Source organism: Neovison vison, chromosome 13, assembly GCF_020171115.1.
Source record: "Neovison vison isolate M4711 chromosome 13, ASM_NN_V1, whole genome shotgun sequence".
Classification (NCBI taxonomy): domain Eukaryota; kingdom Metazoa; phylum Chordata; class Mammalia; order Carnivora; family Mustelidae; genus Neogale; species Neogale vison.
The window spans coordinates 14,022,478-14,049,717 of record NC_058103.1 but is presented as its reverse complement, the minus strand read 5'-3'; the positions used below and the strand labels follow the sequence as shown (position 1 = coordinate 14,049,717).

At 39.4% G+C, this 27,240-nt stretch overlaps 1 protein-coding gene across 4 annotated transcripts in view; it reads right to left on the bottom strand.

Annotated features, from left to right (window-relative positions):
- Positions 1-27,240, bottom strand: part of PSEN1 (presenilin 1) — a 75,383-nt gene that overhangs the window by 35,271 nt on the left and 12,872 nt on the right. For all 4 annotated transcript variants that reach the window (XM_044231158.1, XM_044231161.1, XM_044231160.1 and 1 more), the window contains exons 4-5: positions 3,793-4,046; positions 1,519-1,660 (exon numbers count right to left, since the gene is read on the bottom strand). In XM_044231158.1, coding sequence (XP_044087093.1) covers positions 1,519-1,660; positions 3,793-4,046 — 396 coding nt within the window. The remainder of the gene's footprint in view (positions 1-1,518; positions 1,661-3,792; positions 4,047-27,240) is intronic.

The window sequence follows — 27,240 nt, the reverse complement described above, 5'->3', positions numbered from 1 at the left end:
GACGGTCATCACTTGGGTTAACACTTCCACCCACTCAAACATTCAACAAGCAGGTTAAATTGTGTATAATTTTGAAGTTCGTCAACACTGGAACGGTATTTGATCTTACTGGTAATTAACCAAATGCAAATGAAGGCATTTTGTTTAGCTTATAAAAATTAGCACAGAATTTTAAAAATTCAGTGCTGTGAAAGGTTAAGGTAAGACAGTCTCATTCACTACTAATGTTAAGTACAAATTGATACTATCATTTTGAAAAAAGGAATTTTGCACACCATGATAATGAAAAAAAATGTAGATGGGGCACTTGGGTGGCTCAGTCAGTTAAGCATCTTTGGTTTGGGTCATGATCCCAGGGTCCTGGGATCAAGCCCCATGGCGGGCTCCCTGCTTAGCAGGGAGTCTGCTTTTCCCTCTCCCTCTGCCCCTCCCCACCATGGCTGCTCTCTCTTGCTCTCTTGCACTCTCTCTCAAATAAATAAAATAAAAATGTAAAAATGTAGATAATTTGCTCCATAAATTCTGTGTTGAGGATTTTACCCTAAGGAAACAATATGAAAAATTAAAAAGGCTCCATAAAGGCTTTCATTGTTTTTTAGAGTAGTAAAAAAATGGATATGACTTAAATGTCCAGCATCAGGGAAAATAGGATAAGTAAATTAAAATACACTCATTGAGTCAAGTGTTACATAGCCTTTAGACACATTTTCTGAGGATTTAAATATGGAAAAATGCTTATGCCAAAGTAAAAGTTAAGAAAAGACACATATTTATTAAACATTTTATTTTAACTATGTTAAACATATACAGACATAAGTACTAGAGGGGAAAAGAGTAGACTTCAATATCTGGAAAGTTATCATTTATTTCTTTTATTTGAGAAAGACTGTAATAATTTGTGATTTCTCGGAAGCATGCACCTGAAATATGGCAGGTGGCTAAAATTTAAGAGTGAATCCCTTAGCTAGAGGGTGAGCTAAGGGAGCAGAGGTTGGGAGGGTTGGGCCTGTGTCTTTGCTATACAATCTCCCTCGCCCTCATTTCCCAAGGAAAGAGCTAGTGCTACTGAAGGAGAGACAGTGAGGGAATGCATGGCTCCCAGTGTAGAAAGGGAATATAACCAGTCACCAGTGAGTTTAACATCAGTGTCTGAAGGAAGCTCTAGTGGTCTGCACTCAGCAAAATCTGAAATTTTTAAGTTATATTACTTTATGGGGACAATTATATCCTACAGTACTATTCGCGAATGAGGGAATTCACAAAGGTCTTAGGACTTAATCTGGAATGTTCTAAGTGTACTGCAAATCAAAACGTTAAAAACATTTAGAATATGATAAGAAAAAAAATTTTTCCCCATAATGTCTTTTTGTGTTTTTAAATGTTCTACAATAAGGGGGAAAAGCAAAAATCAGTTCTAGAATATAAAGTTCCTTTCTCTACTGGACCAAGTACGGTGACAGGAAAACCCAGTCACAAAAAGAACATGCTGAAAAGCAAAGTTCCTTGTCTCATGCTCACCTTATAGCACCTGTATTTATAGAGAACCACCAGGAGAATAGTCATGACAACAATGACGCTGATCATGATAGCAGCATTCAGAATTGAGTGCAGGGCTCTCTGCCCCACGGTCTCTGTATCTTCCGTGAATGGGGTATAGATTCTGTAATAAAATACAGAAGTGCGAAGTAAGTGTTAATGGGTATCTCAAACCACAACCCTCTCCAACACCAGTTTTAGTTCCTTGATTCAACTGATATCTTATGACTTTTCTCCATCTCAGCAATCTCGCCAAGAATTTCAGCTAAGAAAGTTAGCTATACTCAAGTTCTTATATACAAGTTCTTCAAAATAAAAGGAGAGATCTCAAATGTGGAGAGGTGGACTTTTGTGAGCCAGACACTGGCTCCATCTAGTGGATGCTTTACACTAAAATCATTACTTACCAAATGTTCTCTCTCCAGTTTATTAGTGATTTGTTTAGAGAACTGGATTCTACCACATGAACTACCTGAGCTATAAGTACTTGTCAAAGGAAGGTGGCTTATATAATAATGGCTTACAATTATTTTTTTCACCCACAGGGTAACTACAATTGGAGTTGTTTTAACACAACATCAAATACCCATCTTCCCCTTGGTATCTCATTCACAAAAACACACTTTTATTTCAGGTTCCAGCGTTCCCAGCTAAGAGACTTTATTTCTGACTCCCTTACAGTTAGGTGTGACCATGACACAAAGTATGGCCTATGAGTTAAAAGCGGATGTGTTGTGTAGAACTTCTAAGAAAGGCATTAATTCTGCTGGGAGATATGTCTTAGGTCCTTTTCTCCCTCACCACTTCCTGCTTCCTGTTGTCTGAATTGAACAGGAAGTTCAGTAGCAATAAGGAACTGGGGCTTCAGTACCAATAAGGAACCTTGAATAGCCTAAAGGATAGAAGCCAAAGGAAAAGGAAAGAAGAAGCCTGAGTCCTTGAGGAATGTGAAGACATACTATTAATCTGGACTGACCACCTTGTACCACTCTCTGGGAAAGAGATAAAATACGAATATCATTTAAACCAGTTGTTTTGATTTCCTATAACAGAGTCAGGAAACTTTCTGTTAAGGACTAAAGAGGACATATTTTAAATTTTGTGGTCTATATGGCCTCTGTTGCAACCACTGAACCCTTGCCACTGTAGTATGAAGGCGGCTATAGACAATGTATAAATGAACAATATATATGAATGAACATGATTATGTTCCAGTAAAACTTTATTTACAAAGATAGGTGGTTGCAGGCGGATCTGTCCTGTGGGCACTATGGCTTACTATCCCTGTTCTATAATATACAGCCAAAACTAAATCTAAGCTATACATATAGTACTCCCCAGTTTCTTTTAACTGTGGTCTCCAACCCCTGCCCTTTACTCCTGTCTTAGCCTTTCTCCCAAAGGGCTAATACCTTGGCTTTTAGAACACCACACAGTTTGCTAATTCAAATTCCAAAATTCATTTAAAACTTTGTTTGAGCCCTTAGGGGCCCTACAGAGTTCTAGAGACAAAATTAGGTGAATCTGAATCAAAGTATTTTCCTTGAAGGCAAAGGGCTCCTACCAACAGCACGACAAAACCTATACAACAATCCCCCCAGGAGTCTAGAGAACGGAACACGGAGAACGGGAGCATGCACTAATTCTTCATCCTTTCATTTAGCAACTTTTTTGTTGTTGTTGAGCACTTGTTACATAACTAGTCGTAGAGACAATTTGCCCTCATAGGCCTTACCCTACAGAAGAAAACCAGGCTTAAATAATGTAAATAAATATTTGCATATTGTGACAAGTGAAAAAGAACAGGCTGCTATAAGAAAGAGTATCCAAAAGGACCTAATTCTGTTACAAGGATCAGGGAAATCACCTTTGAGGACTTAACATTTAAGCAAAGATGAAAATGATGATAAGAATTCATCCATCAAATCTAGAAAAGGGAAGAATGTTCTAGCAGAAGAACAATGGGACCATTGGCCCTGAGGTGGAAAAGATTAATATTCAACTCTTTAGCTGTTCAATTTCAAATAAATTTAGCCTCGCCCAGTGACACCACACATGAAATAAAACTCTGTAGCTCTCATTTTCTCTGCTTAAAGCAACAAATAGTAACTCCTCATTCTGTCAACTGCTCTGGTTGTCAGAGAGGACAAACTCTCCAGCCTTTGTGCTCCCTCAGAGCAGAGGCCTCCAAGGTGATGACGACACACTTTTAGGAAAGCCAGACCCGTCTTGGAATTATTAAGCACTCATACATACAGCTGTCCATCTTTCCGGGTATAGAAGCTGACTGATTTGATGGTAGCCACGACCACCACCATACAGAGAGTCACGGGGACAAAAAGCATGATCACATGTTTGGCGCCGTATTTCAACGTCAGCTCTTCATCTTCCTCCTCTTCTTGTTCCACCACCGGCCGTGAGTTACCCTGGGGTCGTCCGTTAGATAATGGCCCAGGGTTGCCACGTCTCCGCCTTTCACTGCTGTGCTCCTGCCGTTCTCTACTGTCATTCTAAAAGCACAAGAGAAACTTTTTTCAAGAAGTCAGACTCTTAGTAGAACCAAGGTATTTTATAAAAACAGAAAACGGAATAATTAGACCTGAGATTAAGGAGAGGCCCATCATTACTTGAGTTCTAAAAACTCAAAGCAAGAAAGAATCAATTCACAAAAGGCGTCCAATTTAAAACTCTAGATGAGGCGCCTCTGGGTGGTTCAGTAGGTTAAGCGTTTGCCTTCAGCTCAGGTCATGATCCCAGGGTCCTCAGTTGAGTCCCACATGGGGCTCCCTGTTCAGCAGGAAGTCTGCTTCTCCCTCTGCCTGCAGCTCCCCTTCTTGTGCGCTCTCTGACAAATAAATGAATGTATGTATGTAGGTATGTCTGTCTGTCTAGATGATTTGCTGCTCTTTGGTGCAGGAACCCGGTCCTCCCTCTCACCCAGCTCTTTCTGGGTTTTACCTCTTTCTCCTCTTCCATTCTCAACCTAATACAACTGTAATCCTCTGAGGTTTGGCTTAAAAACCGATACCTGCATGAAACCTTATTTATTACAGCTGCAAGTGTAGTAATCTGACCTTTTTCAAAATTAAGAACTGTTTTCTACCTGCAGTTTCATACCAGTTATACAAGGAACTATCTCACTTTCATAATTTTAACTAGGCTCTACAACCAGCGTGGGGCTTGAACTCATGCCCCTGAGATTAAGAGTTGCCTGCTCCACCAAATGAGTCAGCCAGGCGCCCCAACCTTCATTACTATTATTTTTTTTTAATTTTATTCACTTGACAGACAGAGACCACAAGTAGGCAGAGAGAAAGAGAGGAGGAAGCAGGATCCCTGACAAGCAGAGAGCCCGATGCGGGGCTCGATCCCAGGACCCCGTGATCATGACCTGAGCCGAAGGCAGAGGCTTTAACCCACTGAGCCACCCAGGTGCCCCCCAACCTTCATTATTTTATTTTTTTTTAAAGATTTTAATTTATTTATTTGACAGAGAGAGATCACAAGTAGGCAGAGAGGCAGGCAGAGAGAGAGGAAGGGAAGCTGGCCCCCTGCTGAGCAGAGAGCCCGATGTGGGGCTCGATCCCAGGACCCTGAGATCATGACCTGAGCCAAAGGCAGCGGCTTAACCCACTGAGCCACCCAGGCGCCCCTCAACCTTCATTATTAATAAGACTTAAAATCCTTACAGTGATATACAAGGGATCTATTATTTCTTACAATTGCATGTAAATCTACAATTATTTCAAAAAATTATTTAAAAGATTTTAAAAAATCTTTACAGAGAGAAATTAGGCCTTAAACAATTCTGATGCTCCTCCAGCCAGAGGCGTCCTCACCTTGCCCTGTATAGAATGAACAACAAATATTTGACAAATGACTGAATGAAACTAGAACCTTTCTTAGATTCTACTTTCCTCGGTTTCTTAATCCAAACACCACTTTTATCCTTATGCTAGGTTTACCCTTTCGTATCTTTCAAGTTCAACTTCCTTTTTGGTATCACTGTTCATATCTAAAACTCAACTTTTTGTAAAGGAGAGAGTGACTCTGAAGAGCATTAATAAGAATAGTAAAAATAACAGATAAAAGGAGGAAAAGAACAGCACTCCTCCTAGGTCAGTACAGAATAGGAGAGGAAAGCGGACTGATAGCCACTGTTGCTGGTAAAATGTAATCAGCTTAGTTAAGATAAGAACAGGTTCTCTTAGGAAGATCGTGTGAGAACGTGCCACTCTTTTACCTCATTTTTGACTACGCAGTGTAACTATTACTGTTAGTCATTAAAAATACATTAACTCTTGGGACGCCTGGGTGGCTCAGTTGGTTGGACGACTGCCTTTGGCTCAGGGCGTGATCCTGGAGTCCCGGGATCGAGTCCCTCATCAGACTCCCAGCTCCATGGGGAGTCTGCTTCGCTCTCTGACCTTCTCCTCGCTCGTGCTCTCTCTCACTGTCTCTCTCTCTCAAATAAATAAATAAAATCTTTAAAAAAAAATACATTAACTCTTAATAATGGCTTAAAATTATTAGGATGTACTGGACTGTGATACGTGCTTTACAGTAAATTCTCACAGCCACCCCGTCATCACCACTTTGTAGGTGGGGAAATGGCCGTAGCTAGGAAGCATTACAGAGAGGGTTTGAACCCAGGCATGACCAACCAGAAATCAAGCTCTTAACCACCTTTCAATGAGCTCTTCACAAGACAACACAGGAAAGTCCTGGCTGAGTTCTTTTTCACTTTACTTTGAAAATATTCATCCTGTAAGTAATTATCAAAATTCTATATTCCAGGTACTGTGCTATGGCAATACTGAAATTAAAAAGATCCTTCAGATCATAAGTTTGCTTTAATACAGGATAAACAGTATATCAGAGACATGAATAAAGTGCTACAGGACTGATAATTCTATGTGGTCCAAAAAGGCAGCATAAAGATAAGATCCTTTAAAAAAAAAAAAAAAAAGATTTTATTTAATTATTTGATAGAGAGAGAGAGAGAGAGATACCAAGAGAGAGAACATAAGCAAGGGGAGTGGGAGAGGGAGAAGCAAGCTTCCCGCTAAGCAGGGAGCCCAATGCAGGGCTCAATCCCAGGACCCTGGGATCATGACCTGAGCCAAAGCCAGACTCTTAATGACTGAGCCGTCCAGGCACCCCAAAGATACGATTCCTGAGAAAAGTGAGTGGAAGGTGAATGGTCTCCAAGCAGAGATGTGACAGTGGTGTAAAGGAGTGAAACTGAAAAATAAAGCCTAAACAGAATACCAGTGAGAGGGGTGCCCGGGTGGCAGTCATTAAGCGTCTGCCTTTGGCTCAGGTCACGATCCCAGGGTCATGGGACTGAGTCCCGCATCTGGGTCCCTGCTCAGCAGGAAGCCTGCTTCTCCCTCTCCCACTCCCACTCCCCCTGCTTGTGTTCCCTCTCTTGCTGTCTGTCAAATAAATAATATCTTGGAAAAACAAAACAAAACAAAACAGTGAGGACTCCTAGGCTGGCTGGGGAACACAGTTTGTCAGGACTGGTGGCAGGAAAAAGTTAGGAACAGGTTGTAAAAAATCTCATTTGCCACGCCCAAGGGCTTTAGACTTTGTCCTATAGGAAATAAAAAGTCATAAAAATTAATAAGGTTGAGGTGGTGACACATTAAATTATGTTTCATTTTAAAGAAACCTGACTGCGTGGCAATGAAAATATGCAAAAGGTATGTCAGAAGCAGAACTGACAGGGCATTGTGGCAAATTACATGTGAATGGTCAGGAAGGAGTCAGGGATGATTCTGGAGGTTTCTGGCATAAGGGACGGGAAGGTGATGATGGCATTGATACAGCAGGGGACACAAGAAGATGAGCAGGCACGAGGGAGAGAAGAAGTATTTTAATTAGGGAGATAGGTGAATGTGAGGTACCGGCAACAAGGCAGCAAAGTCCAAGGGTACAGTCCGGCATTCATTAGTTTCTACAGTTATGGAAATGCATGAAATCTCAGGGAGAGTACAGATTGAAAGCGGAACAGTATGGACTTGGTTATTACGTAATCCAAAAACTATGGAAAGAAAAGCAGAGTTGGATACGACCAAGGAGAGAAGTGAAAAACTCCTAAGCTTTAGCAGCAGGTTGTAGGAGAAAAACCAGCCAAAGAAATTAAGAGAAAAATAGGGGAGAGGGAAGAAATCCCAGAAGAATACATGACAGCAGCCAAAGGAGTACATGTCAGACGTGTCACCAACAGTCTGGGCATAGGAGAGTTGAAAAGCCACTGAATTTAGCAGGGGAAAGTTGGCCCGTGTTTTTACAAAAGTAAAAGAGTTAAGAGGGTAACGAGATCATAAATCATAAAATGGAAGTTGAAGAGTTAAAGGCAATCATTCTTTGAAGCAAAAAAATACAAGATGTGACAAAAGAAGGGATTCACATTTGAAAACATTTCAGGAGTGTTAGACCTGAGCATACTTATCGGGTCCAAGCACAGAGTTAGGACTAGCAGAAGAGATTGAGGAAACCAGACTGGGAGATGATAACTCATGGAACAGGGCAGGGGTTAAGTGGAGGGGAACAAAAGAGAGAAATTTGGCTTCACAAAGGAACTGCAGCCCCTCTATCTCAGTCTGGAGGTCAGGAAGTAGCAACTCTCTGACCTCACACAGAAAATATTTATGAAGATTTAAACCCTATGAGGAACGGAAAGGAAACTATTCCAAAGCACAAAAGGCAGAAATATATACAAGACTCAATAAGAAAGGTAATTTTTGCTGATCACAAGTCTTTGGAGTGACCAAAGTCCAGTAGGAAGGCAATGTAGGCTCTGGAGGCCAGGGACACAGTGTGACAGACGGCTGAAGAAAGTTGAGGAAATCCATACTTCTATTTTTTTTTTTTAAAAAGATTTTATTATTTATTTGACAGAGAGAGATCACAAGTAGGCAGAGAGGCAGGCAGAGAGAGAGGAGGAAGCAGGCTCCCTGCTGAGCAGAGAGCCTGATGCGGGACTCGATCCCAGGACCCTGAGATCATGACCCGAGCCAAAGGCAGCGGCCTAACCCACTGAGCCACCCAGGCGCCCCTTCTATTTTTTTTTTGAAGGAGGTAACTAAGTCATATGCTAAGAATGTTTTGTTTGCGACTAATGTTCAGCAATACAATTATGACCAAGTGAATGGGTTGATTACTATGCAATATAAACCAAAATGCACATAACAATAGCTCTTTTTATATGGTATTTGATAATTTACAAAGCATGCTCACATTATTTCATTTATTCTTTGTATATATAGAGAGGTATTGGTAGATTGATGTTAAAATAATTTGTTTAAAATCTCAAGGCCAGAAAACGGTAGACACAGGAATCAAATTCAAGTTTCTTGCTTCAAAATCTTTGTTCTTTCTATGGCACCACAGCTGTCCTATTAGGCTCCATGAACAGCTCAGTTGGGTAAGTCCAGCATGAAAGAAGCAATCATAATATGTTCATTCACAGTACTCAACTGGATATTCTGGTTTCTAATGAACAAGAGCCAAACCCACCCTGCCCCACCCTTGAAGCTGATATGGGATGGAGAGCACTGTTCAACGCACCCTTTCTCTTTATAGTACCTTTGATACTACTTTTAAAAATTGACTATATGTTCCAAAAAAAAACCAAAAATAAAATTGTATGTTTCAATTTCTTTAAAATAAAGTTTCTTTAAACAGGTAAAATTTTCACACGATTCTAAAGTCAAAGAATGTAACAAGGAATAACATAAAAAAAAAAATCTCCCACATAACTCTCTAATTATATAATGCTCCAGGTTACCACTGTAATTATTCTCTGCAGTTTCTTGATGTATATGCAAGCAAATACAAATATATATTCTCATTCCCCCTTTTTACACAAATTATTTTAGTATAATAAAGGTACTATCCTGCACTTTACTTTCTTTGCTTAACTATGTATCTTAGAGATTTTTTTACATATCAGTACATAAGTACATCCTTATTCTTTGAAAAACTTTTTATTTTTAAGCATCATTTTTTTTTAAAAAGATTTTATTTATTTATTTGACAGAGCGAGATCACAAGCAGGCAGAGAGGCAGGCAGAGAGAGAGGAGGAAGCAGGCTCCCTGCTGAGCAGGGAGCTAGATGGGGGGCTCAATCTCAGGACCCTACGATCATGACCTGAGCCAAAGGCAGAGGCTTTAACCCACTGAGCCACCCAGGCGCCCAAGCATCATTTTTTTTTAAAGATTTTATTTATTTATTTGATAGAGCGAGCAGGAGCAGGGGAGCAACAGGCAGAGGGAGAAGTAGGCTCCCCGCTGAGCAAGGAGCCCTCAGGGCTCCATCCCAGGACCCTGGGATCATGACCTGAGCCAAAGGCACGTGTTCCATGACTGAGCTACCCAGGTGCCCCCCAGAAAACCTTTTTAAATCAGCTACATAACCAGTGTATGAACGTATCATAATGTATTAGGCCAATCCCCTAAAGACAAACATTTAACTTGCTTCCATCTCTTTTTCTTTTTTTAAATTCAATTCAATTTAGTTAACATATACTGCATTATTTTAGTTTCAGGGACAGAATTTAGTGATTCATCAGTTGCATATCACTCCCAGTGCTCTTTACATCAAGTACCCTCCTTAATGGCCATCACCCAATAATCCTATCTCCCTACCCTCCTTCCCTCCAGCAAGGATGTTTGCTTCCCTGAGTTAAGCATCTCTTATTGTTTGCCTCCCTCTCCATTTTCATCTTATTTTTCCTTCACTTTCCCTATGGTCAACAGTTTTGTTTGTTAAATTCCACGAGTGAAATCATAGGGTATTTGTCTTTCTGTGAATTATTTCATTTAGCCTAATACCCCCTAGTTCCAACCACATGGTTGCAAATGGCAAAATTTCATTCTTTTTGATGGCTGAGTAGTAATTCCATTACACACACACACACCCCATCTTCTTTATTCATTCATCTGATCTCTCAGTGGACATCTGGGTCTTTCCATATTTTGGCTATTGTGGACACTGCTGCTATAACTATGCTTCCAACTTTTTGCCATTTACAAACATTATTCCAGTGAATGCCCCCTACAAGTTATTTCACATGTGCAAAGCATATCTATAGGGTAAGTTTCCTGAAGTGAAACTACTGGGTCAAAGTACATATGCATTTAAAATTCTGGTATGTATTGCCAAATCACCCTTCCTATGGGGTGTATCAATTTAAAGACCCAAGCAGTATAGGACAGTTCCTATTTCAACAAGCCCTTATTAACAAAGCAAGCTATGAAATGCTTGGATTTTTACCAACCTAATAGGTTAAATATGGGAACATGGTGTAACTTCTTTTATTATTAGAAAAGATGAGCATTTTTTTCTATGAACTAAATATTCATATCCTTTGCCCTTAGCTCATGGTACTCAGGACCATATTTGGCTTATTGTACAGTTTTAGTTTCTAGGTTTAATCATTATGGTTACTAATTTTTTTAAAAAGCGAATGCCAGGGATATAGCAGTCAAAAAGATAGATAAGGTCTCTGCTCTCATGCACTGATTTCAAGCAGGGGACAATAAACAAGATAACCGGAGCTGGATAGTACTGTTAACAGGGTGATGTGATTTTTAAAAAAATGTGGGATGGGACTACTTTTAGATAATGTGGCCAGAGCAGATCTCTTTGAGGAAGTGACGTGTGAGCTAAGACCTAAAGAATGAAAAAATGTGAAAGGCCTGTAGTGTAGTAAGGGATTAACTCAGTAGGTCAGGGGTGCCCAAATCCTGCACAGGACAGAGAAAGATTTGGCCTGGTGACTGGGAGATAACCTCTAAGCCCTTGGAATATCCCGCCTGTGAAGAGTGTTTTTATTTACATGAGGCTTTGGGCCACACTGCTAACAATGTCATCTATGGTGAAGGTCTTGGGCCGCAAATAATCTGCTTGACCTTGGGAGGTGCTAGAGAATTATGGTCAGTCATGACCAGCCCCCAGTAAAATTCCTGGACCCAAAGCTCAAGTAAGCTTCCCAGTCAGCATGTTCCTGGGAGAATTAAGCACTCACTGCTCCTATGACTGCCAGGAGGAAAAAACTGGAAGCTCATGCCTGGTATCTCTTGGACTCTGCCCTTCAATGTGTTTATTTGTATTCTTCCGCTGTAATAAGCTATAGCCAGTGAGTGTAACAGCCTTTCTGCGTTCTGTCAGTTCTTCTAGCTATTCACTGAACAAAAGCATGATCCTGGGGAGACCCTAGTATACTTGTACACTGAAAACTACAAAATATTTCGTAAGAGAAGTTAAAGAACAAAAGCAGACATAGACAAATAAGACACTATCAAATTTTAAAACTTCTTTGTTACAGGGCGCCTGGGTGGCTCAGTGGGTTGGGCCTCTGCCTTCAGGTTGGGTCATGATCCCAGGGTCCTGGGATTGAGCCCCGCATCAGGCTCTCTGCTCAGCAGGGAGCCCGCTCCCCCGCTCCCCGCCTGCATGTGATCTCTCTCTCTCTCTGTCAAATAAATTAGCAAAATCTTTAAAACACAAAACAACAAAAAAAAACTTCTTTATATCAAAGAAACAATCAACAGAATAAAAAGGAAACCACAGAATGGGAGAAAATATCTGCAAATCGTGTATCTGATAGGTGGTAAATATCCAGAATATATAAAGAACTCCTAACAACTAAAAAAAAAAAAACAAAAACAAAACAAAACAAAACAAAAAAACTAATTTTATTTTATTTCATTTTTAAATTTTATTTATTTGACATAGAGAATAAGACAGCACAAGCTGGGGGAGCAGCAGAGGGAGAGGGAGAAGCAGGTTTCCTGCTGAGCAGAGAGCCCGATGAAGGGCTCCATCCCAGGACCCTGAGACCATGACTTGGGCCAAAGACAGAGGCCCAACCCACTGAGCCACCCAGGCGCCCCAGGCAAAGATTTCTTAGATGACACACAAAAAAAGAGCCACAGAAGAAAAAACTGATGAAAGAGACTTCCATCAATATCTAAACTAACCTATTTCCCTTCTCAAAAAACAGTTATGAAAATAAAAAGACAAGCCATAGACTAGGAAAACATGCTGCCAAGCATACATATTATAGAGAATTTGTATCCACAATATATAAAGAACTCTCAAAACTCACAAAGAAAGCAAACTACCGAATTTAGAAATTGGGAAAGAGATTGGAACAGACACTTCCCCAAAGATATGAGGATGACCAATAAGCACATGAAAAGATACTTGCCATCATTATTCAGAAAAATATAAATTAAAACCACAATGAGATATTACTACATACCCTCCTGAATGGCTAAAAAATTAAAAAGACTGACTGCACCAAGTATACCAAGGGGAAGAACTAGAACTCTTATACAATGTGTTGCAAAAATCTACAACCAATTTGGAAAACTGGCAGTATCTTAAAAAGTTCAATATATACCTATTACATTGGATCATATTCTACTCTTACTTACTCAAAATAAATGAAAGTGTATGTCCATTCAATTATTTGTACATGAATGTCCATAACAACCTTATTGATAACCCCAAACTGGAAACAACACAAATATCCATCAACAAGTATGGATAAAAAACTGTGATCTATCCATATAATGGAATACAACTCAGGAGTAAAAAAGAATAAATAATTGATACATGCTATGCCATAGATGAATTTCAAAATTCTCAAAACTGAATCAAAGAAGCCAGGCAAAAGAGTATATACCACATGAACTCATCTGTGCAAATGTCTAGGAAATGAAAACTAGAGTGTAAGGACAAAAACTTAATCGGTAGTTGCCTGGGGATGAGGAGTAGCTAGGGAGAGCCAAAAGGGACAGACCGCAAAGGAACATGGGGAAAATTTGGGGGGTGATTAAGTTCATTATTTTGACAGTGGTGGTAGTTTCAAGCGTATATATACAAATACCAAAACTTATCAAATCGTATACTTTATTTTTATTTATTTTCTATTTTTTTAAGATTTTATTTATTTATTTGACAGACAGAGATCACAAGTAGGCAGAGAGGCAGGTGGGGTTGGGGGTAAGCAGGCTCCCCATGGAGCAGAGAGCCCAATGTGGGGCTCGAACCCAGGACCTTGGGATCATGACCTGAGCCGAAGGCAGAGGCTTTAACCCACTGAGCCACCCAAGTGCCCTATTTTTATTTTTTTAAATCGGATTTGAAGATGTTTATTGCATTCCGTTTGGTGAAAAATAAACATAATGTATTTAGCGTAAGAAATCATATACTTTAAATATGGGTACTTTACTGTATGCTAATTACAACAACAACAACAAAAAAACCCTGAAGTGTCTTTCTCAAAAGGGGTGTGTAGGTGCTTTGAAACTGTTAAAAAAAGGAGGATGACACTAGGCCACCAGGGTGGCTCAGTCGGTTAAACATCTGCCTTTGACTCAGGTCATGATCCCAGGCTCCTGAAATCAAGTCCCTTATGGGGCTCCTTGCATAGCGGGGAACCTGCTTCTCCCACTCTCTCTGCAGCTCCCCCCCCAACCCCGCTGTGCTCTCTCTCTCTCTCTCAAATAAATAAAATGTTAAAAAAAAAAAAGGATGACACTAGAACTACTAAGAGATTTCCAAAATGAAAAATCCTGGCGGCTAAATATTAAGATGATGACTTAGCATTATTTTTAAGACTAATTTAAAAAACATTTTTTATTATGGGAAAAGTTCAGACAAATACCACCAAGTGTAAAATGAAGTCCCATGTACAGTTTACTCAGCTTCAATTACTACCAACTCACAGCTAATCTTACTCCATCTATTTTCCCACACACCTTACCTGTCTAGCATTGAGATAAATTCAGACAGATCATTTCCTTTGTAAATATTTTAGCATATACCTCTAAAAGATTAAAAATATAAAGACATTCTGTGTGTGTAGCTTGGTAGGTCATTGCTAAAAAGACAGACTTTACTTTTTATAAGCAGTTTTGGGTTCACAGCAAAACTGAGCAGAAAGTACAGATTTCACATGCCCTTGCCTCCCAGCCTTCACCAACTACCCCCACCCCCGCCATCAACATCCTATACCGGAGTAGTACATTTCTTTTTTTTTTTTTTTTTTTTTAAAGATTTTATTTATTTATTTGACAGACAGAGATCACAAGCAGGCAGACAGGCAGGCAGAGAGAGGGAGAGGAGGAAGCAGGCTCCCTGCAGAGCAGAGAGCCCGATGCGGGACTCGATCCCAGGACCCTGAGATCATGACCTGAGCCGAAGGCAGCGGCTTAACCCACTGAGCCACCCAGGCGCCCCCGGAGTAGTACATTTCTAATCAATGAATCTGTATTAACATGCCATTATCACCCGAAGTTCATAGTTTACATTAAGGTTCATTCTTGTTGTTACACATTCCATGAGTTTTTAAAAAATGTATAATATGTATCCATCACAGTACCATATACAATAGTTCTACTGTCCTAAAAATCCTCTGTATTCTGCCTATTTATATATATCTCTCTCCACTACAACTCTGGGCAACCACTGGTCTTATTATTGCCTCCACAGTTTTGCCTTTAAAAGCTATTTTTAAGGTTTAGAAAAACAAGTGCTGTAGCCATTATAAATGATTTCATTTCAGTGGCAGAAGGAAGGATTACTCACTATATAAATGTTGTAAGCGTCAGGGAGGGTGGAGTCCTAGGGGAAGTGGTAAGTATGTGGGAAGTGAATTCCTATGAAGCCAGATTCTCTGGGACTCCTACACCATTAAGTCAGAGTCTTCGTTTTAATTCTTTCTCCCTTTTTCTTACTTCAAAACGTGATGCAAGTACAACTCTGGCCACCAAAAGCATGCGACCCTCAAGCAAGGGAGAGTATTTCTCAAGCAGCAAAAATTGTGGAGGTATTTTTAATACAGTGTAGTGCCTGTTGTTTTTTTTTTTTTAAGCCTTGTTTTCTGCCTGCCCCCGCTTTTTTTTTTTTTTAAGTTTTATTTTTGTAATTAAAATACTATAAACAGGGGTGCCTGGGCAGCTCTGTCGGTTAAGCGTCTGCCTTCAACTCAGGTCATGATACCATGGTCCTCAGATCAAGCCCCAAGTAGGGCTTCCTGCTCAGCGAGTCTGCTTCTCCCTATGCCTCTGATCCTCCCCCTGCTTATGCTCTCCCTCAAATAAATAAAATCTTGGGGAAAAAAACCAAAAGACTATACATGAACAAAAATGTTTATAAAGAGAAGTTTATAAACATTTTTTACAAGTTTTAAAAAGTGTTACAAACTTTTGTTTCTAACATAGAAAACTGTCCTCCCTAATCTTTGCCCCACAATATGAACATGGTGAACAATCTTAAGTACCTTTAGATTTTTTAATTTTAATTTTAAGTAAGCCCTACACCCATCATGGGGCTTGAACTCACAATAGGAGGTCAACATGAGTCAGATGCTCTACTGACTGAGCCAGCCAGGCACCCCATACTTCTAGATTTCTCTTTTTACTTTTTTTTTTTTTTTTTTTAAGATTTTATTTATTTGACAGAGAGAAATCACAAGTAGACGGAGAGGCAGGCAAAGAGAGAGAGGGAAACAGTCTCCCCGCTGAGCAGAGAGCCCGATGTGGGACTCGATCCCAGGACCCTGAGATCATGACCCGAGCCGAAGGCAGCGGCTTAACCCACTGAGCCACCCAGGTGCCCCTAGATTTCTCTTTTTAAAGCCATATTCTATATTTGCTTTTGTCACCTAATAATGTATCAGATACCTTTCTATGCCAGCAGATTACACCTGTCCTCACAAAAACAGCAGAGTAACAACACTTATGATAATAATTGCTAAGATTTAATGACTACATATGTGTGGGACACTATGCTAAGCACTACAGGCGAGTAATAAACTCTGAGTTTATTAATACTATAAACTTCATTATTTAACAGAAAAAGAAACTGAAGCTTCAAGGCCAGAAAATTTACCAAAAAATCAGCGCTAAGGAGGTCTAGAGCAGGGATTCTAATTCAGACAGTTTAGTCATCCTATTATTAACCATTATTTTATAGTACTGATTGGATAAACCATAAGGAACACAGAATTAAAATTATCTTAAAATTCCCATTGTTACACATAATGTCTCATCAAATATGTTTGTCTACATTTCTTGGCACACTTGTGCTAATATTTTTATAGGATAAATTTCTAGAAGTGGAAATTGTTAAGTCAAAAAGTATGTGCATTTTTAGGGGCACCTGGGTGGCTCAGTTGGTTAAGCGTCTGCCTTTGGTGATCCTAGAGTTCTGGGATCGAAACCTGCATCAGGCTCCGTGCTCAGTGCGGAGCCTGTTTCTCCCTCTTCCTCTACCTGCTGCTCCCCTTGCTTGTGCTTGCTCTCTGTGTGTCAAATAAATAAATATATACATATATGGAAAAAAAAAAGGTGTGTATTTTTAGATTTAATTGTCAAATTATTTGCAAAAGACCTCCACATTTGCAGACTTGACAACTTACCTCCAAATAAACACAAATTAAACTCCCATGAACAGCACATGGGAATGCCTATTTCCCCATACCTTAAGTAGCATTGGGTGGGGTTTTTTTGCATTTTTCTTTTTAATAAATCTTTTTTGGAATGATTTTATTTATTTGACAGAGAGATCACAAGTAGGCAGAGCAGGAGACGGAGGGGGGAGGAGTAGGCTCCCCAATGAGTGGAGAGCCCGACGTGGGGCTCGATCCCAGGACCCTGAGATCATGACCTGAGCCGAAGGCAGGGGCTTAAGCCACTGAACCACCTAGGTGCCCTGCGTTTTTCTTTTTAAGATTTTATTTAATTGATTTAAGTAATCTCTACATCCAACATGAGGCTTGAACTGAAACCCAGATATCCAGAGGCAAATGATCTACTGACTGAGCCAGCCGCAATGGGTTTCAATCCTTGCTCACTGATAAGTTAAAAAAAAGTTTTCATTTCTGTTTCTTATTATTAGGGAGGTTGATTAACTAGCCTTTTCATGTATTTATTGACATTTATATTTCTTCTTCCTCCTTATATACTGCTCATATCCTTTGGCAATGCTCTTACTGAGTTATGTTCCTTTTGACTTAATAGGAATTCCTTATGTGTTAAGATCCACCTGTCATTATGCATTACAAGCCTCTGACAATTTATTTTTTTACTTTATTCATGGCAGTTACTGCCGCACTTGTTTATAATTTTATATTGCTGCATATGAATGTAAATGATTTTATGAGGAAAACAACTTATTCTTACTACACTCCAAAATCTGTTTTTCAACATACATACATATTTACAGTTATAATGTTCATAAATATTGTGTCCTGCTTTTTTAATCTAATATTATTTCACATATGCATTTTCATGTAATAACAATCAACATGCCTAAAAAACTACAATGAATTTCATTATGTTGATGTGCTTACAGTCTGTATATTATTTACTTAAAGTCAGTATTCATTTATAGCAAAAAGTAACAATCCTGTAAGACTTTATGGAAACTGTCTGGATTTCTAGAGTGAGAAATGTGCGGCTCCTGAGACTGCAGTATAGGAAAAACTAGAAGAGTGGCTTGACTGAAGAACGGTCAAGTTATGTGGAACACTTGAAATATTTATTAATCATAGGCAACATGTTTCCAACAGCACACAGAATTCCATCCAGCATCTGGCCAAGATTCAGGATTCCCTGAAGTCAGAGCTTTAACCATTACTCTAACATGAAGGAAGGCTGTCATTTCCATGAACAGTTGACGTAACTGGTTAAAGATAACATTTAATATTTATGGGGCTGTTGTGTTAGGCTTGAATCTAGAGGTTTTTTTTTTGTTTGGTTTTGTTTTGTTTTTAACAAACTCTTAAGATCTGTAGCAAAGATCTCTGACTACTCTCATGCAGAAGGAAGCACGTTCCTCTGGAGGTCATCAAGACTAAGTTTTCTTTCTCCTTACTTCATTTTGACATAACTGGGAAAATTCATTACTAGTCATTACTATACACTATAACAACACTGCCAAAGGCTTATTGGGCCCGGTTCAGTTTAAATTTAGATCACTCCTTTCTTTTATTTTCTCAAGGTCCCAAGTACTTAAACACTAAATAGCTTATAGGTCTGTCTGCTGCTTAATTTTATAGAATTTCTCACACTCAAAAAAAAGTGACCCATCATCATTTAGAAAACAAAGTTAGTTCTGCCAGTCTATGATTTGCTAACAACTTAATAAAGTTCTTTCCATTTAATGTTTTGAATTAAAAAAAAAAAGAGAATGCGGATAATCTTAGTTTGTAAAGACTAAACATGCCTTTTTTACATACTTTTCTTTTTTTTTTTTTTAAAGTGGGCTCCATGCACAAGCATGAAGCCCAGTGCAGGGCTCAAACTCATGACCCTGAGATCAAGACCTGAGCTGGGATCAAGAGTCAGAGGCATATTAGCCCACTGAGCTACCCAGCCAACCCAAGACTAAACTTGGGTTTACATACTTTAATGTAAATTTAGCCGTTGAAGGTAGCAGACTTGTATAAGTGTTCTTCAGCAACCGCTTTATATAGAGAATCCTTATTGATCTCTCAGTGGATTACTACTTTAAGGCTTCTTTTTTAGTAAAAATAACTGATTTTTTTTTCTACTGTAAATGAAAAAGGCTGTTGACAATTTCTTTCTTTAAAGTCTAGAAAATTTGGGTCAGGATAAACTAATATGAATAAAAATACTGAATATCCTATTTTTTAATCTAATTATTTTTCTCTGATATCACTCTCCCTTTCTTTCTTTCTTTTTTTTTTTTAAAGATTTTATTTATTTATTTGACAGACAGAGACCACAAGTAGGCAGAGAGGCAGAGAGACAGGGGGAAGCAGGTTCCCTGCTGAGCAGAGAGCCCGACACAGGGCTCGATCCCAGGACCCTGAGATCATGACCTGAGCCGAAGGCAGAGGCTTAACCCACTGAGCCACCCAGGCACCCCTCCCTTTATTTCTTCACCTAATAAATTAGTTCCTAAACCGTAAACCAAAAGTACCAACAAGATCTGGGAATGGGTCAGAAATGCAAATTCTGTGATCTCATCTCAGACTTACAGAATCAGTAACTTTGGGTTCGGGGGGCCAGAGAATTTTTATTAACAGTTCTTCCAGGGGATTCCAATGTACACAAAGGTTTAAAAAAATCATTGCTCTAGTACACATTTAAAAAGGGTTAATAGACAATATAAGCAAACCTTAGACTTACTTAATAAAGAAATCCACAGGTTTCTTAGGAAACTAAGGTGTGTGCTAATCCTCATTAAAGATGCAAGTCCAGGGACGCCTGGGTGGCTCAGTTGGTTAAAGATGCAAGTCCACATCAAATCAAAACATGAATTTTTACTCTTCTGAAGTTTGTATTTTTAATTTCCTCTAGTTTTAGTATATCCCTATCATCTCAGCTGACATGGAGGCTGACTTCTGGCAAAGAATAGTGACTGGTCAAGGAAAGAGAGCTTTACCAATTAAAATTTTGCACCAAAATCAAAATAAAACCATACAAATTATTTTAATAGGTACAGTAAAAGTAAACCTAAGGATTATGATGGATCACAAACCACAGAAAAAGGCCCAGACAATGTTCTTGTTAGAGCTACTTTAATAACCAACCTACACAATACATTTTAACCTTTTTTTTTTTTTTAAAGATTTTATTTATTTATTTGACAGACAGAGATCACAAGTAGGCAGAGAGGCAGGCAGAGAGAGGGGAGAAGCACACTCCCTGCTGAGCAGAGAGCCTGGGAGCCTGATGTGGGGCTCGATCCCAGGACAGTGGGATCATGACCTGAGCCAAAGGCAGAGGCTTAACCCACTGAGCCACCCAGGTGCCCCCCAACCTACACAATACATTTAGGAAACCAAGAACTTCAACTATTTCACAACTTGTAAGCTTTGTGGCCTTTGTCAGAAATAGTTGTCATTAGTTTACCTTCTAGACTCCAGTCCCTACAGACATAGCCAACTAACAGCAAAACCAAACATGAAGTCCATGCTAGCTTCCACGTGAGGTGATGAGTAAACTAATGGAAAGAAGTAAAAGTTTTGACTGAATGCCATCTCTAAGGAAGCAGAGACAATTTGTTGAGGGAAAAAGAACAGAATGAAGACTCGGCTTAGTTCTTGTGACATACTGAAATACTGTTTGAGCCGTTCTACATAAAACTGGAGCTCTGCCCCACAAGGTGACAGCAGCGCAGACGTAACATGGCAGCAACAGCCGAGATGTAAGATGGCTAAGGGAAGTGTGTGCAGAGACCACGAAGCCCAGAGAAGCCTTTCACACAAAAGGTGAGCTAATAAGACTCACCTCAGATTTTTATTCGCAGATACAAAACTTAAAAGTGTTCTTGCTAATGTGAGAAAAACCTGGGAGACTTGTAGGGAACTGGTTTAGAGATACTGGGTGATCAATAAACTCCAAAGGCAGAAACATGAACAAAGTTCTGCTTTTAGGGACTTTACAGACTAGATGGGGTCAATAAGCATCTGTTATCAGTAGCAATTAAGATGTTTTATATGGGTTGGTTTTGCAGATAATCAAAGTTTAAAGGTTAAATCCAAAAACTTTTATTATTGTTGAGGAAAATATTCTAAAATGCATTGTAAACATTTCAGTCTTAAGCTGGAGAATGGCTTAGCGGGAAGCCTGCTTCTCCCTCTCCCACTCCCCCTGCTTGTGTTGCCTCTCTCGCTGTGTCTCTCTCTGTTAAATAAATAAAATCTTAAAAGTAAAATAAAATAAAAGTTATCTTTTAAGGGGTGCTTGGATGACATAGTTGGTTATGCATCCGACTCTTGGTTTTAGCTCAGGTTGTGATCTCAGGATTGTGGGATCAAGGTTCTGCACTCAGCAGGGAGACTGCTTGAGATTCTCACTCTGCCTTTGCCCCCTCCTCCCATCAAGCTGTTCCTCTAATATAAATAAATCTTTAAAAGAAAAAAAAAAAATCCTCTGCCCTTCCCCCCAGCTTGCTCTCTCTAAAATAAGTAAATTTTAAAAAAATAAAAATTTAAAAATACAAAGATTTCTTTTAAAATTATGAGATAAATATATTAGAGAACATCCAGAAAAATAAAAGGGAAAAATCACCAACATCACCAGTATTCTATTTTTATTTTTCTGATGCAGATGTAAGACAATGAACAGAACAGCTCAACTAGTTGGACAACACTGCAGTGTTCCCTATGCTAGTTTAGTTCAGTCTTCCTTTATAAGAGATGGAAAAGCTTTTATCATATTCAGGACTTATAATCTACACTGCAAATTTTTCTCATACTATTTCTTTTTTTAAATGTTATTTATTTGAGAGAGAGAGAAAGAACACAAGTTGGGGGAGTGGCAGGCAGTGAAAGAGCCCCGGGCCGGGATCATGACCTAAGCCTAAGGCAGACACTTAACCAACTGAGCCACCAGGTGCCCCTCTTAAACTATTTCTAATTGAAAAAATACAAATAAATTTCACTTTTAAAAGGAAAGACTAATTCATCAATTTAAAACATTTCAACTATGCACCATAAACAAACTGAAGCTGCAAAACTGGAGAAAATATTTCAGAAGTATAAAGCCAACATGAGATTAGCATCCCTCCTCCCCACCAAAATATATGTTTCAAAAAAATCAGTAAGAAAAAGACAACCAAAAAAGAAAAGAAAAAAAAAAAGGACAAAAGAGAAATGGGCAAAGAACATAAACAGGCAATTCACAGAAAAGGAAATGCAGGGGTGCCTGGGTGGCTCAGTGGGTTAAGCCGCTGCCTTCGGCTCAGGTCATGATCCCAGGGTCCTGGGATCGAGCCCTGTGTCGGGCTCTCTGCTCAGCAGGGAGCCTGCTTCCTCCTCTCTCTCTCTGCCTGCCTCTCTGCCTACTTGTGATCTCTCTCTGTCAAATAAATAAATAAAATCTTTAAAAAAAAAAAAAAAGGAAATGCAAATGGGCAATAAGCATAAGGAAAAAAGCTCCACCAACCTTATTAGAAATTAGGGAAATACAATTAAAATAACATGGTGGGGCAGGGCGAGGGGGCTCCTGGGTGGCTCAGTCGTTAAGTGTCTGCCTTTGGCTCAGGTCATGATCCCCGGGTCCTGGAATTGAGTCCCGCTCACAGAAATCCTGCTTCTCCCTCTCCCCCACGCACCCCCTGCTTGTATTCCCTCTCTCACTGTGTCTCTATCAAATTAAACAAGTAAAATCTTTAAAAGATAATAAAGTAAAATAACATGAGGAATCATTTCAAACCCATCCAACTAATACACACTAAGTCAGACAATACCAAGAACTAGCCAAGATGTAAAGAAATGAAAACTGCTGTACGTTCTTGATATACAACCACTTTGGAAAGCATACTGGCAATCTGTAATGTAGTTTAAGATCTATATACCCAATGGCAGCAATTATCACTGAGAAACTCACACACATGCAGGTTTAATAAATTAGAATGTCATTGAAACACTGTTGGTTACTGTGAAAAACTGGAAACTACTAAATACCTATAAACAAAAAAATACATTTTTATATATACACAAAATAAAGAAAAAACAAAAAAACTAAAGCTATATGCATCTATCAATATATCAATTCCAAAGACATTTTTTCTGTAACATGTACCTACACATTTCAAAAATGTGGTAAATTTTCTTCTACAACTTTCACACACAAATACATATACTTTATATACTTTCAAAACACGCAAAGTGATATATTAAATATCATTTATGTTCATAAATATAGTATGGTAAATACTAAATTCAGGATAGTAACTACTATTCAGGGAAAAGAAGGTGAATGTGGGAGAGGTGCTTCAATTTTATCTGTAATTTCTTTTTGTTACAGAACTAGACCATCCGTTCAAAATAATTTGCAAAATTTTGTTTTATTTGGTTCAGATTTTGTTTCTGTAGATCAATATATAACAGAAACAGAAAAAGTTTAGTGAAAATAATCTTCAAAAATAAAACATACACAGCAAAAAAGACAAGATGTTAAAGTTTAATAAAGTTGGGTGGTAGGTACATGGGTGTTTATTATATTACTTGTCATACTTTCTCTATATCCTTAAAATATTTCACAATAAAAAGTTTAAAATTTTTTAAATTTAAAAATTTAGACTTCTAAGTTTTAAAAAAACCACTATTTTTCAGCTCTCTAATCTCATGAAACTTCAACTCCCTTTACTGTGAATAGGATTACCCTTAATAAGAGCTTACAAAAGGAAAACATCTTTTCTGGGCTAAGGCAGCCTATCACGTCTATCTGCTAAGGATAGAAGAATGAAGCCATGGGCAACATTTCACTTCTGGGAAGAGAAAAATGTTTTATCTGCGTGAACACTAACACTATATCACTGCAATAATGCTTGAAGTTACACAACAGAGTCATCTAATTAATTGAGTTAGACTGGATTAATCAGATCCAAAATGATTTCATTATGCTTCTGATAGGGTAATCAACCTGATCCTATTTTCTTAGGACTGTCCCTGTTTTAACATTTTATTTATTTATTTGACAGAGAGAGAGATCACAAGTAGGCAGAGAGGCAGGCAGAGAGAGAAGGGAAAGCAGGCTCCCCGCTGAGCAGAGAGCCCGATGCGGGGCTCACTGGACCCTGGACTCGTGACCTGAGCTGAAGGCAGAGGCTTTAACTCACTGAGCCACCCAGGCGCCCAGGACTGTCCCAGTTTTAAACTGAAAGTCTTGTGTTCCAGGGACCTGTCAGTCTCGGGCATACCAGGACAGTTGGCAACTCTTAACTCCTGGTCACAACAAAACTCCTGAAAGAGAATCTATGTAGTAAACTATCTTAATTTTACAGATGAGAAAAATGAAGTACTGAAACTACACACAGCTGTTTCAAAGTACAAGTGGATCCAAGTTAGTTCTTTCCTGTGAGGGATCGATTTGCACATCACTCAGCCATAGCCCCTAAATGCCAATTCATTGGTGTTGAACAGTTTTCAGTATCTGGTTATCCTCATATATCTTTCCCAAACTCAAAGGACTGCCTCATAAAAGAAATTCAAGATTAGGGATGCTCCTGACCTTGGAGGAAGATACTGAGTAGAGGAAAGGAAGAGTAAATCCATTTCTTGACACTGATACTTGAATAAATTCTGTAGGAAAGTTACTTTTTTTCCAGTTTCAGAAATATTTTTAAGTGAATGCTCATTTCTTTTTGTAATATTTAATGTAAAATAGCCTATTTGTATACTCTAGAGGATATATTCATATAGAGATGCACCTTATTAGACCTTAATAGCACTTTAATTCAACGAAGGGGACGACCAAAGGAAAATCTGCTCGCTTATGGTGAATGTCCCCAGAATGCAAGGCCCTAGAACTAAGGTTTCTAACAGTACCTTGCAGAGAGTCCAACATACTGAAGACAATCAAGATGCTAGTTTCCTTTCCTGAGTAGTGTGGAAAGATTGCAACTTTCTCTATCTCTCAATTTCCTGGATTCCTCTTAACTAGCCACTGTGCAAATGAAGAAGAAATAAGCCCCATAAGGCTTTTTTATGCCTGCAGAGGCTTGTCTTCATGTGCTTGCATTTAACAAATCCAGGATCCAAGAGGAGAAATAAAAGAGCTGCTTTCAATTAATCCACAAAAACAGGCATCTACATTCAATTTAAATTTGGACTTACCCCCATTTTTTCCTAACATTGAAGCATATACACAATGGCTTCTTTATAGCCATAAAAGCTAACAATGAGATTCTTTTCCTTTTTCTTTGGGTTTCTTTCTTTTTTTAAGTACGCTGGTACAAAATGAATATACACTTAGTGCTTTCTTTCCCCAGAATTTTTTTCATCCAGTATCTCCTTTCAGTTTTCTAACATTTTTCTGGGGTAAGAGATGGTTGGGAGAACAGAAAGAACACTGGAGGAAGTCTGACATGAGAAAGTACAGTTGTATGTTCCAGGTCTGTCATTTAACTTTCTATGTGATCCTGGACAAGCATTTAAACTATCAAAGGGGAATAGGGCACCTGGCTGGCTCAGTTGGTTAAGTGCCTGACTCTCGATTTCAGCTCAGGTTATGATCTCAGGGTCCCGGGATTAAGCCCTGCCTCAGCCTCTGTGCTCAGGCTCGGCAGCTAGCCTGCTTGAGGATTCTCTCTTTCTCCGCCCTGTCCTCTGCTCTCTCTCCACCCCCCCCCCAAGTAAACAGATCTCTCTTTCTTAGTATTTTATTTATATATTTGAGAGAGAGAAGTGAGAGCGAGCACGAGCGTGTGAGCATGCACAAGCTGGAGAAGAGCCAGAGAGAGGGAGAAGCGGACTCTCCACTGAGCAGGGAGCCTGACGTGGGGCTCAGAGGCTCAATCCCAGGACCCTGGGGTCATGACCTGAGCCGAAGGCAGATGCTTAAGCAACTTAGCCCCCCGGGTGCTCCATAAATAAATAAATCAAAATAAAACAGGACTAATACCTATCCAATGGTAACTGGAAAGTATTAGAATGTATACAGAAGATCTTTTAAGTTGTAGAAGACTTTTTTTTTTCCTTTTTTAAGTTTGAGAGAGCGAGCAGAGCGTTCAAGAGAGAACATGAGTTGGGGTGGGAAGGGTCAGAGGGAGAGGGAGAAGCAGACTCCTCAGTAAGCAGGAGGCCTGATACAGGGCTTGATCCCAGGACCCTGGATCACGACCCAAGTCAAAGGCAGACTCTTAACTGTTGGAGCCACTCAGGCGCCCCTGTAGAAGATATTTTTGAGAAGATAAATAAAAGATAAATTTATTTAATGTCACATTATCAAATGGAAGGGTTAAAATTAAATAAATCAGGCATGATATTCTGAGCAGTGGTGCCCTAAGAGATCTGGAAGGTACCACTGAGAACATTAGCACTAAGACTTACTAAAATATTACCTAAGTACATGTAATTATCAATAAAAATCCTGTGTCAACTGTACCTCCCCCAGAGCACCCTTTATTTTAATATGTTAGTCACTAAGGCGTTAAAAAAAAAAAAAAAAAGAAAAGAAAGGCAATCCAAAAAATTACCATGAAAGCCCCACAAAACCTGAAGGTGAGGGATATAAGTAACACTGCATTAATAACGGAGAGCTCACTACGTACCAAGCAGTGCTCGTGGAGCTGGGGATTCAGGTTTACACGGCAGAGGGAGGCAGGCAAACACAAGAAGGCAGCAGACAGCAAGCTAGAAATACTAGGTAAGTGCTACACAAGGAAAGCAGAGACAGGGTGTAAGGGGTGGCAGGGAAGGGCGGCTGAGGAAGGCAAGGCCTCACTGATAAGGTGACTCCGAGGTGACCTAAATAAATCCAGTAAGGGAGACATCTGAGAAGATTGGGAGAATAATCCAGGACCCAGAGACCGGACTGAGGAAGCAGTCAGGGAGAGCGAGGGTGCTGAGAGATAAGATAAGAGAGAAGATAAGATACGTGGGCACAGGATGGGGAGGTTAAAATAAGACCTCAGGCACGTCTGGGTGGCTCACTGGGTTAAAGCCTCTGCCTTTGGCTTGGGTCATGATCCCAGGGTCATGATCTGCATCCCACTCTCTGCTCAGCAGGAAGCCTGCTTTCTCCTCTCTCTCTGTCTACTTATGATCTCTCTCTGTCAAATAAATAAATAAAATCCTCAAAAAAAAAAAATTAGACCTCAGACCAGATTTTATGCTGAGATGAGACTCCTGTGAAAGGTTTGGGACACATAAGTGACATATACCTGGTTTTTTGGTTTTTTTTGTTTGTTTGTTTGTT